This window comes from Dermochelys coriacea, chromosome 5 (genome assembly GCF_009764565.3).
Source record: "Dermochelys coriacea isolate rDerCor1 chromosome 5, rDerCor1.pri.v4, whole genome shotgun sequence".
Taxonomy (NCBI): domain Eukaryota; kingdom Metazoa; phylum Chordata; order Testudines; family Dermochelyidae; genus Dermochelys; species Dermochelys coriacea.
The window spans coordinates 112,366,905-112,384,121 of NC_050072.1; the positions used below are offsets into that span (position 1 = coordinate 112,366,905).

The 17,217-nt window shown below is 43.5% G+C and overlaps 1 protein-coding gene across 3 annotated transcripts in view; it reads left to right on the forward strand.

Moving 5' to 3' along the window:
* Positions 1–17,217, forward strand: part of SH3GL2 (SH3 domain containing GRB2 like 2, endophilin A1) — a 161,353-nt gene that overhangs the window by 126,892 nt on the left and 17,244 nt on the right. For 2 of the 3 annotated variants that reach the window (XM_038403723.2, XM_038403721.2), the window contains one exon: positions 16,507–16,650. In XM_038403723.2, coding sequence (XP_038259651.1) covers positions 16,507–16,650 — 144 coding nt within the window. Of the gene's footprint in view, positions 1–436; positions 552–16,506; positions 16,651–17,217 lie in introns of those variants that run through there. The other variant, XM_043515181.1, reaches the window with a different exon arrangement.

The following is a 17,217-nucleotide window of genomic DNA, read 5'->3' on the forward strand; positions in this document are numbered from 1 at the left end:
TTATCAACGTTTGTAATCTTGGAGATTTAAAACAAATTTGAAAAGCCAAACCCTTTGAACTTGACCTTTAAATCAATCCATCTAACTCTTCCTTTTCTTTCAAGACTGAATAATCCTAATTTTTGCCTCTCCCGTCATATGTAAACCCCACTGTACTTCATGTAAACCATTTTTGTTGCTCTTATCTGACTTTTTTCAATCTCAGTTATGGCTCAGATTTTCAAAGGAACCAAAGGGACTTCAGCACCCTGTTTCCATTGAAATTTGATGGGGTTCTGAGCACTATGAGAGAGTGAGGGGGAGATGCCTGCAGGAGACTTGAAGCCAGGGTAGGCTTGCCAGACAAGCTAACCAGACACATCTGGTTAGGGGAGGGAACCACAAGCAGCTGGTTCCTTATAAGAGAGCTGAAGCAGTTGCTTGAGGGAGCTGACTCTAAGTCTACAGGGGAGTTAGTGGCAAGCTGAAACCAGGTGGATCACCCCCTTAAAACTCATTGAAAAAAGGGAAAAGGCTAGATGAAGGAACCCTTTCACTCACCAGGCTCTGATGTAAGAGCTATGTCTTGGACTCTTAATTCTACTTTTGAGTTGTTATCTGAATAAACCTAAGTCCCTATAAGGGTGGTGATTGGACAAGCAAGTGTGTGGGGTCTCTGTAAAAGGGCATGAAAGAGGGAGAATAAAGGCAGAGCAGAGACACCCAGCCACAAAATGGGTCATGGAGGCAGCCATCTCATCCACATGTACCTAATTCACTGAGGCTTTTTTAAAAATTCCAGCCTACATGTTTCTTAAATTCAGGTGCGCATAGCAGTGTCAAAAGTGTTCCATTGCCACTATAATGCCTTCAAACGAACTGCATTTTTTAACAGACCTCACACATCCAGTTTCCTTTTCTAACTGCCACTGCACTCTGAGCAGACATCTCTATTGAGCTACCCAGGATAAGCCAAACTGTTCATGGGGTAGTCAAAGTATTTCCATTGGGCTTCATAACTCTTAAACCTTTTACTTCAGAGGCTCCTGTAAGATCATACAGAGCTACAGCAGTCTCTCAGTAACACCAATGACTTACTATGAGAAGAACTTGGCCAAGCCAGTACATGTGAAAAGTTTGGCTGTTTTTTGTCAACATGAGTTACCTTACGCTTATCCAAGTTCAATTTAGTCTGGAAAGCTGTTGCTTAGCTTTCAGTGGGTTGTCTTAAAGGATATATAAATACCAGACAGGAATAAAATCAGAAGGAAGTCTTGAGCGAAAAGGTGGTCCACCGGTTAAAGCAGTAGCCTGGTACTTGGGACACTTGGGTACCAACCACTGCTTTGCCACAGACTTCCTGTGTGATCCTGGGCAAGTCATTTAGCCTTTCTGGGTATGTATACACAGTACTTAAACACCTGTGGCTGCCCCAGGTCAGCTCACTCAGGGTCATTGGACTGGGGCTGTAAAATTGCTGTATAGGCTAAAAATTGCTGTGTGGTCATTCAGGCTCAGGCTGGAGCCCTGTGAGGGGGATGGGTCCCAGAGCTCAGGCTCCAGCCCAAGCCTGAATGACCACACAGCAATTTAGCCCCACAAGTCTGAGCGAGCTCACCTGGTCCACCCACAGCTGTAGCACAGGTCTTTTATTCCAGTGTAGATGTAGTTTTTGCACCTCTGTTCCCTAACTAGTACGCCAAGACCTATTCTATCTATCTTAGATACTTATGTGCCCCCATTGCCATCTTATCTGAGCACCTCATCATTGTTAATGTATGCATCTTCCTACAACATCCTGTAAGGTATGGAAGTGCTATAAGCCCCATTTTATAAGCAGGGCATTGAGACCCAGACCGCCTAAGTGACTTGCCCAAAGTCATGGAGAAAGTCTATGGTGGAGCAGGGACTTGAACCCAGGTTCCCCAAGTCCTAGAGTGCCCTAGCCGTCAGACTACCCTTCCTCTCTCTTATTACCCTGCTAAAAAGACTGCATTGTGGAAGAACCTAGAGGCTGATTCTGATCTTTTATACATCAGTTGTAACTCCACTGAAATCACCAGGGAGTAACTATGAAGTCAGTTGCAGTAGTATAAAACCAGTTTGTGTGACATAAGACTTAGTCCCTGGGTCTTGTTGCTTTCATTTGAATAAATAATATTCTTTGAGGCATATTGTGCAGTAATTAGCTAACAGCTGAATGGGTTTGTGTGTCTGCAGAAGTGTGTAGACATCTGCCATAGCATAAAATAAAATAAAAGACCATTAACCAGACAAATTTCTTATCAGGGTAATTGGCCAATTTTCATTCTCCTTGAGTGAGTAAGTATTAAGGTGTCGTATCTTCCTCTTTTGTGGGTCTTACCTCTGCAGCGTGCAAATGTGACTGGTAACATATATAAACAGAAAAGAGAGAAACAATCAGATCTTACAAATGTGATTCTAAAAAATAGTTCTGGAAATACTTGCTGAATGGGAGCCTACATTGGTTATATTCTGGATTCTGGCCAAGATTCTCAGCAGGGCGAATGATTTGGGGTGCCTCAGTCTCTTGGGGGTCCAACCTGAGTCATCTAAAAGGGGCCAATTTGCTGAGGTGAGATGCCCAGCACTTTCAGAAAAATCAGTCCCTTTAAAGATCTCTTGAGTTGACACCCAAAATCTGAAGAACCCCAAGTCACTTCTGAAAATCTTAGCTCAGTGTTTAAAAATACACACATGACCTCTGCACCTTACAGGATTCCTGCCTTGGGCCTTGGTGCTGCACAGTGCTTTAGTAAGGTTCCATGTTCATACAGGATCTGCCAGCATAGAGCTCATTGTTGGACTGGAGCTACAGGCACTCAGAAGACTCGGGTTTGATGGAAGGATAGACTAGTGCACTGTTTCTCAACCTTTTTGCTACCAGGGACCAGCTTGTTGCCTTCCTACATTGTGTCAGTGAGATCTCAGGGACCCCAGTGCTGGTCCAGGGACTGGTTGTTGAGAAACACTGGACTAGTGTGATAGAATGGTCCATTTATGAGTGTTGCAATGGTTGGCTTGCAGAGATCAGACAGAAAGAACAGACAGCACTTGCAACAGTTAGGCAGCTTAACCAAGAGGAACCAAGGCAAAAATCACAAAAATCTATTTTAAATATTCTAGAGCTGGAACATTTGAGTCATATGTAATGTATCAACACTGTATATGAATCCTGTAAGAATTCCATATGCTATGTGAAACAGATCAATAATCTAACAGTGATGTAAACATGTATAATTAATAGACAGCTAACATATTGTCATTACTTCTGACTGCCCCTACCTTGCCATGAGGCTTGCTGGAGAAAGCTAGCAAATCTACTGACAAAAGCAGTTAGATCTCTTGGTGCTCCTATGCAGTGCAGTCTTCACTTGTGTGCTCAATTCCCACTTTAGGCAGCTCCCCATACAAAATTTTTATTTCAACTTTATATATTCACAGAAGTCTCTTCTTCATAGAAGTGCACAGGAGGGGGCAGAGGGGTTTGGAGTAGTCTCCCTGCTACTGCCTTTCCTCCTTCCTGTTGTGTACCATGACACAGAAGTGGTCATAGATACTAAGGTCAGAAGGGACCACTCTGATCACCTAATCCGACCTCCTGCACAGCGCAGGCCACAGAATGTCACCCACCACTCCTATGAAAAACCTCACCCATGTCTGAGCTATTGAAGTCCCCAAATCATGGTTCAAAACTTCAAGGAGCAGAGAAGCCTCCCTCCAGTCAACCATGCCCCATGCTACAGAGGAAGGCAAAAAAAAAACCTCCAGGGCCTCTCCAATCTGCCCTGGAGGAAAACTCCCTCCCGACCCCAAACATGGCAATCAGCCAAACCCTGAGCACATGGGCAAGATTCACCAGCCAGATACCCAGGAAAGAATTTTCTATAGTAAATCAGATCCCATCCATCTAATATCCCATCTCAGGGGATTTGGCCTATTTACCCTGAATATTTAAAGATCAGTTACTTACCAAAATCCCATTATCCCATCATACCATCTCCTCCATAAACTTATCGAGTAGAATCTTAAAACTAGATAGATCTTTTGCCCCCACTGCTTCCCTTGGAAGGCTATTCCAAAACTTCACTCCTCTGATGGTTAAAAACCTTCGTCTGATTTCAAGTCTAAACTTCCTGGTGGCCAGTTTATACCCATTTGTTCTTGTGTCCACATTGGTGCTGAGCTTAAATAATTCCTCTCCCTCTCCTATATTTATCCCTCTGATATATTTATAGAGAGCAATCATATCTCCCCTCAACCTTCTTTTAGTTAGGCTAAACAAGCCAAGCTCCTTAAGTCTCCTTTCATAAGACAAGTTTTCCATTCCTCGGATCATCCTAGTAGCCCTTCTCTGTACCTGCTCCAGTTTGAATTCATCCTTTTTAAACATGGGAGACCAGAACTGCACACAGTATTCTAGGTGAGGTCTCACCAGTGCCTTGTATAACGGTACTAAAACCTCCTTATCCCTACTGGAAATGCCTCTCCTGATGCATCCCAAAACCGCATTAGCTTTTTTCACAGCCATATCACATTGGCAGCTCATAGTCATCCTAGGATCAACCAATACTCCAAGGTCCTTCTCCTCTTCCGTTACTTCTAATTGATGCGTCCCCAACTTATAACTAAAATTCTTGTTATTAATCCCTAAATGCATAACCTTACACTTCTCACTATTAAATTTCATCCTATTACTATTACTCCAGTTTACAAGGTCATCCAGATCCTCCTGTATAATATCCCGATCCTTCTCCGAATTGGCAATACCTCCCAGCTTTGTATCTGCAAACTTTATTAGCACACTCCCACTTTTTGTGCCAAGGTCAGTAACAAAAAGATTAAATAAGATTGGTCCCAAAACCGATCCCTGAGGAACTCCACTGGTAACCTCCCTCCAACCTGACAGTTCGCCTTTCAGTAGGACCCGTTGCAGTCTCCCCTTTAACCAATTCCTTATCCACCTTCTGATGTTCATATTGATCCCCATCTTCTCCAATTTAACTAATAATTCCCCATGTGGCACGGTATCAAATGCTTTACTGAAATCTAGGTAAATTAGATCCACTGCATTTCCTTTATCTAAAAAATCTTTTACCTTTTCAAAAAAGGAGATTAGGTTGGTTTGGCACGATCTACCTTTTGTAAAACCATGTTGTATTTTGTCCCATTTACCATTGACTTCAATGTCCTTAACTAATTTCTCCTTCAAAATTTTTTCCAGGACCTTGCATACTACAGATGTCAAACTAACTGGCCTGTAGTTACCTGGATCACTTTTTTTTTCCTTTCTTAAAAATAGGAACTATATTAGCAATTCTCCAATCATTCGGTACTATTCCTGAGTTTACAGATTCATTAAAAATTCTTGCTAATGGGCTTGCAATTTCAGGTGCCAATACCTTTAATATTCTTGGATGAAGATTATCTGGGCCCCCCGATTTAGTCCCATTAAGCTGTTTCAGTTTCGCTTCTACCTCTGATATGGTAATATCTACCTCTATATCCTCCTTCCCATTTGTCATGCTACCATTATCCCCAAGATCCTCTTTAGCCTTATTAAAGACTGAGGCAAAGTATTTGTTTAGATATTGGGCCATGCCTAGATTATCTTTAACCTCCGCTCCATCCTCAGTGTTAAGCGGCCCCACTTCTTCCTTCTTAGTTTTCTTCTTATTTATATGGCTATAGAACCTTTTACTATTGGTTTTAATTCCCTTTGCAAGGTCCAACTCTACTCGACTTTTAGCCTCTCTGACTTTATCCCTACATCTTCTGACCTCAAATAAGGTAGCTTTCCTTGCTGATCCCTCCCATCTTCCATTCCCTGTATGTTTTCTGCTTCTTCATAATCACCTCTCTAAGATGCTTGCTCATCCAGCTTGGTCTACAACTCCTTCCTATGAATTTTTTCCCCTTTCTTGGGATACAGGCTTCCGATAGCTTCTGCAGTTTTGATTTAAAGTAATCCCAGGCCTCAACTGCCTTTAGATCCATAAGTTCTTCAGTCCAATCCACTTCCCTAACTAATTGCCTTAATTTTTGAAAGTCAGCCCTTTTGAAATCAAAAACCCTAGTTGCAGATTTATTTTTGTTAATCCTTCCATTTAGTTTGAACTGAATTAGCTCATGATCACTTGAGCCAAGATTGTCCCCTACAACCATTTCTTCTATGAGGTCCTCGCTACTCACCAAAATTAAATCTAAAATGGCATCCCCTCTAGTCGGTTCAGCAACTACTTGATGAAGGAATCCATCAGCTATCGCATCTAGGAAAATCTGAGCCCTATCATTATTACTAGCACTGGTCCTCCAGTCTATATCTGGGAAGTTAAAGTCTCCCATGATCACGCAGTTTCCATTAGTATTTACTTTATTAAAGACATTAAAAAGGGCTCTATCCATAACCAAATTAGATCCCGGAGGTCTATAGCACACCCCAAGCACTATCGCAGGAGAGACTTTACTAGTTTTCTTCCCCAATGTAATTTTTGCCCAGACAGACTCTGTCTTATCCATTGCATCGCTTCTTATTTCTTTACATTCTAACTCATCGTTGATATACAGTGCTACTCCACCCCCTTTACCTTTGTTTCTGTCTTTCCTAAACAGCACATACCCTTCAATACCTGTAGTCCAGTCATGACTACTATTCCACCATGTTTCTGTTATCCCTATAATATCTGGTTTCACTTCCTGCACCAGTAGCTCTAGTTCCTCCATTTTGTTACCTAGACTCCTCACATTGGTGTATAAACATCTTAATTTTTGCTGTTTGGCCTCGCTCACATTTTGTACCCTATTAGGCACAGACATTTTACAGCCAGTATAACCTATTAGACTAGTATCCACACCGCCCTCGCTCCTTATATACATTCTCCTACCCATGGCTGTATCCTTTCTTACTTCATCTTCTTCCCTCTCAATGCTAAAATCTGGCGTGGAGATTTTCTGGACATCTCCCATCCATCTCCCCCCAATTCCTAGTTTAAAGGTCTCTTTATCAGTTGTGCCAGCCTCGATCCTAGAAGTCTATTTCCTTCCCTACTCAGATGAAGTCCATCCCGAGAGAACTGACCTCTGTCCGTGAATGCCTCCCAGTGGCCATACATCCCAAAGCCCTCCTTATAGCACCACTGCCTAAGCCATCTGTTGACAGTCATAATCTTGTCACACCTTTGTTGCCCTTCTCTAGGAACAGGAAGGATCCCGCTAAAGATCACCTGAGCCTCAATTTCCTTAAGCGTCTTCCCCAGCCTAGCATAGTCTCCCTTGATACTTTCCAGCGAGAATCTGGCTGTATCATTTGTTCCCACATGAAGGATAATTAGGGGATTCTTTCCCGCTCCCTTGAGGATCCTTTTCAACCTCAGGTCTACATCCCGTATCTTAGCACCCGGAAGACAGCACACCCTTCTATTCTCAGGATCAGCTCTAGTTACAGGCCTGTCTATTCTTCTCAATAAAGAGTCCCCGATCACATAGACCTGCCTTTTCCTGGTGACAGTGCTATTCTCCAGTCTCTCCCCTGTTCCTTCTGGCTGCAAGTTCTTTCCATTCCTATTTTCCCTTACAATTCTCTTCAACCCATCCTGTATCCTCCTGGGGCTCATATTTGGTGTAGTCTCCCTTGACTCTTTCCCTTTTTCTATAGGGCTAGCCTCTCTTCTCTTCTTCCTTACCCTTCCACCTTCAGCGACTACCTGCTGAGCCCTTTCTTCATTTTCCAACTCTGCAAACCTGTTCCTAAGCTCTATTTCTCCTTCACTAGCCCGTCTTTTTCTCTGCCTGGTTCTTTGAGTCACATGTTTCCACTGACCACTTTCCTCATCCAGTCTCTCCTCAAAATTCCCCAGCCCTGGTTCCATCTGTGAGTCTGAGCTTTTCCCTTCAGATACCTCATATCTTTGCTCCATCATCTGCTCAAACCCCTTCCTAAACTCAACCAGACTTTCCACCTGCATCTCCAAACCTCGGATCTTTTCCTCCATCAGCTCTATCAGACGGCATTTCATGCAGACAAAACTCTTACCGGTTCCCCCCTCCAGGATCATGTACATACCACAGCTTCCACATCCAGTCATCCTCAATGTGTTTTTCACTGCAGGAGTCACTCCCACAGCTTCCTCTGTATCTGTCATCTCCTTCCCACCTAAATCCTGTTAATCTGGGAAACAGAAGCCACACCAAAAAGACCACCCCCCCCCCCAGCAAAAGCAAACCCCAAACAAGCACAATACAAACTCCCACTCAAACTCCCCTGTTTAGAGCTCTGTTTGCTAGCTCCTGTGCCGCTGCAGCTGTCTGTGCTGCTGCCTGACTGGCTGGCTACCTTTATAGGGCCCCTAGTCAGAAGCCCCACCCCCTAGGCAGGGCTCAGCTGCTCTCTCAGCACAAAGCCCCACCCCCTAATCAGGCTCAGCTGCTCTCCCAGCACAAAACCCCTACACACACACAAAGACAAATACTAAAAATACAAAACCAAGTACAACTACCTTCTCCTCCAACAGAACTCCCACTCAAACTCCCCTGTTTAGAGCTCTGTTTGCTAGCTCCTGTGCCGCTGCAGCTTTCTGTGATTGGTCAGCAGCGGGTTGGTGTGCAGATCTCCTCATATTATGACACAGGCGTGTGCTTGTGTTTCAGTGGTTCCTTTCCTCTGCCTCACATCGTGACACAGGCAGGAATCTTGCAGGAACCTGCCTCCCATCGTAACACTGGATGGGAAAAGCATACTGGTGGTTACAGCAAAGGTGAGGAGTTATGCCTGGGAGGACCCTATCCTGCTAGCAGCTGCATTTCTGGTAGTTCTCTGCTAGCAGTAGGGAGAGCTGCTAACACAACTCCTATGGTTATAGTCATAGCCTGAATAAATAACATCCCTAGCTCCTAGAAAGTCCAATCTGTGCTGCAGTCAGTACTGTCAGTTTTTACTTCACCATGCTGCCCGCTGCCGAGAGGTGAGGAGCTATGACTTCGGCTGACACTACTTCTGGTTCAAACAAAAAACCTGCAATTAACAAAGTAGATGCCTCTATTCTACTCGTGTTCAAATATTGACTCAAATTGTGCTGTGAGGAGAATAGGAAAGTTATTTTCTTTATGAATTGTTGCCTTCTCTGAGGGGCTGGGAGCTGTTTCCGTGTGAGCCACCACAGTCTCAGAGGCTGCAATCGGCACATTTGAACAGTTGGGAATTGGAGGCAGTATCTGACAGGGAGACCAGCTAGTGCAGCCAAGTGAGGGGAATGCAACAGAGCAGAATTGCAGGCCCTCCAAGCTGAAGGAAGAGGGTGAAAATTCCTGGCCTGTGAATGGGGCAAATTATCTGTTTCCCTGCCTCTTCCCTCTCCTCAGGTCTTCATGCTCTGAGTGCAAAAAGGAAGATGCAGGGCTGGCCAGCCTAGCCTGCAGAGGACTGGGAGAAGGGACAAGGAGCTACAGCTGCTCTTTTTGCCCTACAATGAGCTTATGTGGAGAGAGGACAGTATAATGAAGCTGTCCTGTAGTGTTCAGGTAGCTGCCCTTCCTTACTACAGTCACCGCCACCGGTGGGGGGGGGCGGGGGAAGAGACCCTGGCAATGAATTGGGGAAGGGAACAGAGGCTTGCGGTAACTTCTTGTTCAAAGACAAGCAAGCCAAATGGGATCATGAGTGACTGAGCTCGACCTTCCAAATAGAAACCAAACAGTTGGTTTTCATGAAGAGTGGGGAACATGAAGGATTGCTGACAAGGCTCATGGAGGAGCGTGTCCTGCTTTCATGCTAAACCAATACCACTTTTACCAGAGGCAGTGATCTGGGCATAACTTCACCATAGTGCAGCAGAAATTGGAAGTGGAGTATCCTAAAAATAGGAGTCTGCAAAGCTAGGCCGTAAATTATCTTTGATCACTCAGCAGACATTATTTCAAAACTATTAAAAGAATAGAAGGCTGCAATTGAAAGGCATTTCAGAACATACTTGCCAAAGATGAGAAAGTAGTCGGTGATGGTGCAGTCATAAATGAGGCAGTAACTTAAACAATTCAAACCCAGTTCAAAGATTTCCAAAATAACCCATGAAATTAAGGACTTGATTCTCCTTTCACTTACACCAGTGCAAATCAGTGACAACTCCTCTGAAGTCAATGGAGTTATGCCAGTGTAAAACTAGCACAAGAGGAATTAGGCCCTGTGTTTTCAGTTAATGACATACAATTGTGTGCAAATACAGTGACCAGGAATGCTGCATCACTGGCAGTCTTCTAACTACTGGAAAATTACTTGAATTGGCATGATACAGATTCCCTCCAATGTGATGAATCAAAGAATGTGACTGGCACAGCTTAATTGGAGATATTTGTGTGTAAGACCACAGCGGTAGGGAAGATAATTTGATGACACTGCCGCTGATGATGAAAACAGGAGAGAAGGATATTTATGAGTTTAAGAAGCACTAAACAGAAAGCAATGGTAATTAAAGTGGCTTTTATGTCAACAGATGGAGCACTGTTTATTATAGGGTCCAAAGCTTCATTGCTCATCATCATCAACAAGCACTCTGCAGAGAAAGCAATAAGATTGATACATGTTATGGACATAGTAGTAAAACTGTTAGCTCCCCTTTCAAGCCTGAGGTATTCAACGGTGTGATCCAGATTCAGCCACAAGCTCCAGCTGCTCTGCAGCTATCTGGCAGTGCAAAGGTAGCCATACACCTAACTTAACTTATTGATTACAGTTGCTTTGCAAAGCAAGAGAGGCATAAAGCAACTGGAGCTAACAATGAATCTGGCCATGGCTTCATTGGAAGTCTGCTTAGTAAATAGAAGTGGTTGAGAAACACTATTTTTTTCTCCCAGAATTTTTTTTAAAATTTCCTCTTAAATTACTTTTTGGGGTTTTTTTGTTGTTTTTTGATGATACCACAAAAGTGCCAGTTTTCAGAAAACAAAACACAGGTTTATTGGCTTTTGTAAACAGAAACATTTCCTGTTTGGTTTGGATTTTGATTTTGATTGAAAATTCAGAATATTTCTAAGGAGACAAACATTTTCTGCACAAACTTATTTTCTTCAATAAAATATTTTTTGTTGCCGAGGGGGGGGAAGGTTGAGATAAAATAGAGCTCTACTGATTATTGCGATGCACCCTGAGGAGATCTGATTCTGCAGGCTGGGATGTGAGAGTTTAGCAAAACTTCAGTTTGACACAGTTTTTAATTTCAAATTTTAAAAAAATCTTTTACCTGACATTGGTATATACTTGGAATGAAGAAATGGGAAATAGGACAAGCTTTTCATGATGCTGTGTGTGTCAGGGTTGGGACTCACCACCGCAGCTCCTCCTGCTGGCACGCATCTGGGAATTAACTCTGTCCGTTGCGGAGCACCCTCTGCTGGTGGTGTCCCATCCATCATCTGCTGTGCCGGTATCTGGAATCGCTTTGCTCCCCGCTCAGCGATGTCCACTTCAGGACACTGCCCTCCAGCAGCGCCCCCTAGTCCATTCTTATCCCCTTCCACGGGGAGGGGGGTTGTTAACAGCAGTCTTTCCAGTTTGCTCCTGCCGCAGCGGCCAACCACAACCCCCAAAGGGCTAGTCCCTTTGCTCAAGGGCTGGCTGCAGTCTATCACGGCCACTCTTCCACAGCCAGGTGCTGTACAAGGGTGGGGGTGGGATCCAGGCCCACCCACTACTCTGGGTCCCGACCCAGGCTCTAGTGGCAGCCTCTCCGCCCTTCTTCTCTCCCCTCATCTATCCGACCCCTCTGACCCCCTAGCATCCCCTAGGCCCTTCCGGTCAGGGCCCACAGTCTGACAGGTATTGGGCTGGAGCTCTCCTCTGCTCCCCGGAGCCTGCCCAACACTGCGCTGTCCGAGGTGCTGGTCTCCTTAGCTCAAGAGACAGACGTTCCCCTCTGAAGGTCTGGGAGAGACTGATGGCTTCTCTCCTGGGTTCCCTCAGCTCAGCACTGATTGGCTCCCCCACAGGCCCTCTCTGATTGGCTGCCATTCCGCGCAGCCGCTCTGGCCTGTTGTAGCCCAGTCTTGCCTGAGGGTGGGGCATCGCCCCACCACAGTGTGGTTAGCTTGATTTTGCATTACTGATCAGCCTTACTCGAAAGCTAATGAACTCTCACTCCAGAGGAAAAAGAGCATATTGTTAACAGAAGAGCAATGAATTTACTGAAAGGAAAGTTGGGTTTGAGGGTATCACAAATGAAAAAAAAATCATTACAGAACTGCCTAACCATGAAAATAACCTAATGGGAGATTGAAGGGGACAAAAAATTAAAGTTCAGGGTTGAATGTGGCTAACTTAAAAAAAACAGTAATGCAGAAGGAATGTGACATCAGATATAAACAGTGAGAAATTGAAGTCGCTGGCAATGTTTGTTTTAAACTCTATTATGGCAGCTTTTTAAACTGATTGTTGTTCTTATTTATATATTTCAGCGTTGTGAGTTCTCTGCCAAAGTGAATGAGATGTGGAGAACTGGTCTATACACACTGGAAAATTACATTGTGTTAGAATACAGTGTTAAACACTATGCAGACACAGACTGTGTTTGTGTTTTAGTATCATGTCAGCAGATTGTGAAATGTAGGAACGTGGATTAATATGGATCCCTCGCTTGGTAGAGAATCAATTTCTTAATCTGCAGATCCAGGGTTCAAATTCCTTTACAGGTGACATGTTTTTGATCACAATGGTCCTTTCTGGTTTTATCATTGTATGAATTAATTAAAGTATTTGTCATGCTTGATTTCCTCTGTTGTTCATCTGTTTGTCCCCTTCCCCTACTCTCCTTTTCATCTCCACATTTCATCATTCTTGTGATAAATGAAGGGGTGTAGCTTCCTTTTGTGAACACCCAGCCAGCCACTTAGCTGTAAAATCCCTGTTAGTTCTCTACTTGCTTTACCTGTAAAGAGTTAAAAAAGCCCATAGGTAAAAGGAAGGGAATGGGCACTTGACCAAAAGAGCCAATGGGAGGGCTAGAACTTTTTAAAATTGGGAAAAAACTTTCCCTTTGTCTGTCTGTGGTTGTTGTCCAGAAAGAGGGGACACATGGCAGCAATGCTATAAGCAGCTTTAAGCCAGGTATGGAAACCCATCAGATCATACCTAGAGACTACTCATTTGAAACTTTAGATTTGTAAGTAGATCAGAAAATGAAAGGGCTTGAGAGTATCCCACAGGGAGGAGTTCCCAATTGCTCCTTCCTGGGTCCAAAGAGGTTTTTTGCACTTGGTTGGTGGCAGCATCTGCCCATCCAAGGTCAGAGAGAAACTGTGACCTTGGGAGTTTAATACAAACCTGGAGTGGCCAGTGTTAATTTTTAGAACCCTTACAAGCCCCCACCTTCTGCACTCGAAGTGCCAGAGTCAGGAATCAGCCTTGACAATTCTCTTCTCTGCTTTTGATCCCCCTCCCCCTACCTTCCTATCTGGCCAGAGTGTGCCCCTCCTTTTATTTATTCTCTTGAATTTTTCCCTTTTTCCTGTCTCCTCCTTCCTTTTCTTTCTTAAAAACATTCCCCTTCTTTCCCATTTAAATACACTTACTGCCTCCTCTTTGTCCTTCTCTTCACCATTCCCTTTCTCTGCTATCTGTATTTTTTCTTTTATCTTTTCCCCCTTGTTCTGTTTTTCTCCATTATCCTCAGTTGTCAGGGCCCTCATCTTTTCTTTCCCATAGTTCCCCAGCTTCTTTTCTTCTCCTCACCCATCTCAGGATCATTAGCCAGGGGGTAACATGAGGGCTAGCAGACTGCTTTTTTCTTTTTGTACCCTGGCATATTAAGGACCTGATTCAAAGCCCCTTTGAAGACAATGGGAATCTTTTCATTGACTTCAATGGAGTTTGGATCAGGCCCTAAGAGAATAAAGTGTCAGACATCTTCCAATCCTGCAATAGCAGAGGAATGATCCCTTTTGCGGCATAGAGGTGGAGCGTGCTGCTGACACCTCATTAAAATTGAGTCTCTCTCATTGGATTGTCAGTCTGCTGCCTGTAGTTCTGTACAGTTTGGGACCAGGAAGCATCAAAAATTAAGAATAGTATGGTACAGTGGCACTTTTGGGTAGTGAGAAGACTCTACAAAAACGTACACTATGCTAAAAATATGCTACTCTTTCATAATGTTCTACACAGGCAAAATATGTAGTTAGACAATTTCCTGGTTTTAGCACATAAATGCCACAATGTGAAAAGCAGCAGTCTCCAGATCTTCATTCATAGTATTTCAACTAAGAGTGAATTAAGCGAAGAGTAAAATACTTCTTGGATCCATTGTGCTTATGCACTGCTGTGGTGTCCAAATACTGAATAATCTTGCATCTGTGCTGCAAGGGAGGGTTACAGGGAGGATTACAGATGGCATGTCATTCTTAATTTTGAATTGCTTTTACTCTTCTGAATCCAAATCCGATCAGACTCATAGAAATATTCAAATATATGTTTTTGTGGTTTAAATTTTTTCCCTATTGTGCAATGGTTTACAATGGTACAGTTGCTTATTTATTGTAGTTGACAAAATTAGAAATATAATACAATATCAGAAATATTAGAAATATAATACAATGTACCCTCAGTAAGTTCGCAGATGACACTAAGTTGGGGGGAGAGGTAGATATGTTGGAGGGTAGGGATAGGGTTCAGAGTGACCTAGACAAATTTTAGGATTGGGCCAAAAGAAATCTGATGAAGTTCAAGTGCAGAGTCCTGCACTTAGGATGGAAGAATCCCATGCACTGCTACAGGCTGGGGACCAACTGGCTAAGCAGCAGTTCTGCAGAAAAGAACCTGGGGATTACAGTGCATGAGAAGCTGGATATGAGTCAGCAGTGTGCCCTTGTTGCCAAGAAGGCTAACAGCATATTGGGCTGCGTTAGTAGGAGCTTGCCAGCAGATTGAGGGAAGTAATTATTCCCCTCTATTCAGCACTGGTGAGGCCACATGTGGAGTATTGCATCCAGTTTTGGGCCCCCACTACAGAAAGGATTGGACAAATTGGAGAGAGTCCAGCGGCGGGCAATGAAAATGATCACAGGGCTAGGGCACATGACTCATGAAGAGACCCTGAGGGAACTGGATTGTTTAGTCTGCAGAAGAGAAGAGTGAGGGGGGGATTTGATAGCAGCCTTCAGTTACCTGAAGCGGGGCTCCAATGAGGCTGGAGGTAGGCTGTTCTCAGCGGTGGCAGATGACGGAACAAGGAGCAATGGTCTCAAGTTTCAGTGGGGGAGGTCTAAATTGGATATTAGGATATTTCACTTGGAGGTTGGTGAAGCACTGGAATGAGTTTCCTAGGGAGGTGGTGGAATCTCCATCCTTAGAGGGATGGAGGGGGTTGGACTAGATGACCTCCTGAGGTCTCTTCCAACCCTAATCTTCTATGATTCTATGAAAGCACAGTATATGCATTCTTAAACTCTTTCTGCAGTGGCAGCATTCACCACACAATATGGTCTACTGAATTAGTTAATTTCTTCATCTTTATTTTTGTTTTTATCAATTCTGATAATCCAGGTGTCTTTTAAACAATCACTGTTTGGGCAGTGGGGTGGGGGAGTGTTTTGCAACTGTGTATTGGAGGGAAAATATGAGCTGTAACACAATTTCTTTTTCATATCAACCCAGGTGTCTTCCCAAAATCCTAGTAAAAATAACAAGGGGATTGCAGGCTTTTATATGCCCATATTTTCTGAGATAATATTTGATATATTTTGTATTCAATAAAGAGAGAAAAACATATTACATCTAGGAAATATGGAGGACCAGATTCTGGCCCCTACTGCACCATCTTTGGCCATCCACTGATGTAAAGCTGCTGCAGTGATGGCTTAACTGGCTATCTAAGGATTTCCCAAGAGTAGTAGGGCCAACATTGTGGTTTCTATGCCCCCTCTTCACCACCACAGCTGCAGTATAGGGCATATGACTGGGCATATGGGAGTGTGACAGGGGAGTTAGCGTACCCTGCTGATCCACAGCTGCTGGTAACAACCTTTTGGTAAACCAGTTTAGATTGCACCATGAGATTGGACTGTTGCCCAGTGACCTGAAGACTGGGAGAATGTAAATGGTTTAGAGCTTCCTTCATTTCCCCCTAGCCTGAGCTGTAATGGGTATCAGGGACTAGTCTCTAGACTGTTCCTGGGACTTCTTTTGTTTTCTTGAAATCCCGTGAACATCCCAGGTCAAATTAAGGCACCTCTGATGTAAATGGCAAAATTCCTGTTGATATCAGTGGGGCCAGGATTTCACCCCTTCTCTCCAAAAATTTGCTGAACATTGAGAGTGAATCTTCAATTTATCTAACATACATGTTCAGTAACAACTTCTACTGTACTTTTAACATGTTACAAGTAGCTTTGTAATTCTTTTTTTTTTTTTTTTGAGAACACAAGGGGGCTCTCCCATACTCTACATATTGCAGTTTAAGATACAGTACTTATAAAGTCTATACCCCCATTTACTGCTCTTTGGTAACTCTGTTATTGGTCTGCTTGCAGCTTCCAGAGCTAAACTCAACATGATCAACACAATGTCAAAAATTCGAGGGCAGGAAAAAGGACCAGGCTACCCTCAGGCTGAGGCCTTATTGGCAGAAGCTATGCTGAAGTTTGGAAGAGAACTTGGAGATGAATGCAACTTTGGTAATGTGGTTTCTTCCCTTTAAATTATGCGAGTATATTAGTGCTTGTGTAGAGTAAGAGCTTTGGAGAACAGCCTGTAATAAATGCAAAGCCCAGATACTGTCAAACTGTTCAATTCCGAGCAGGCCTATGTCAATCAAGATGATGTAGATCCAATATCTTCCCAGGATGGGAAGTGGAAATTGTTTTCTTATTGTTGAAAGCCAAGCAGTTTTCATTTGGGGTGATATCTAGATAGGCTTTATACTGCCTTACTGTGTACATTGCGATGATGCATTGTGACCAAAAGAGTAGAAGCTATACTATTATAGGGAGTTCATGTCCTCCTACAGTCATGCTAAAAGCTCTCTTGTCCTCAGACTCCTTACAGGAAGATGTCCCTACCTTCACTGCAGATATGGAATAAAGGCTAACAACAAATAAAAATCCAATGTACAATAATGAGTTGAAAATGTTAGTTCCTCTTACTCTACCTGGTCTTTCTGGTGCCTGAACTCTACATTTTAGGGTACTAGTCCACATTCTTTTTTCATTCATTATCCATCAAAACTCCCATTGAAGTCACTG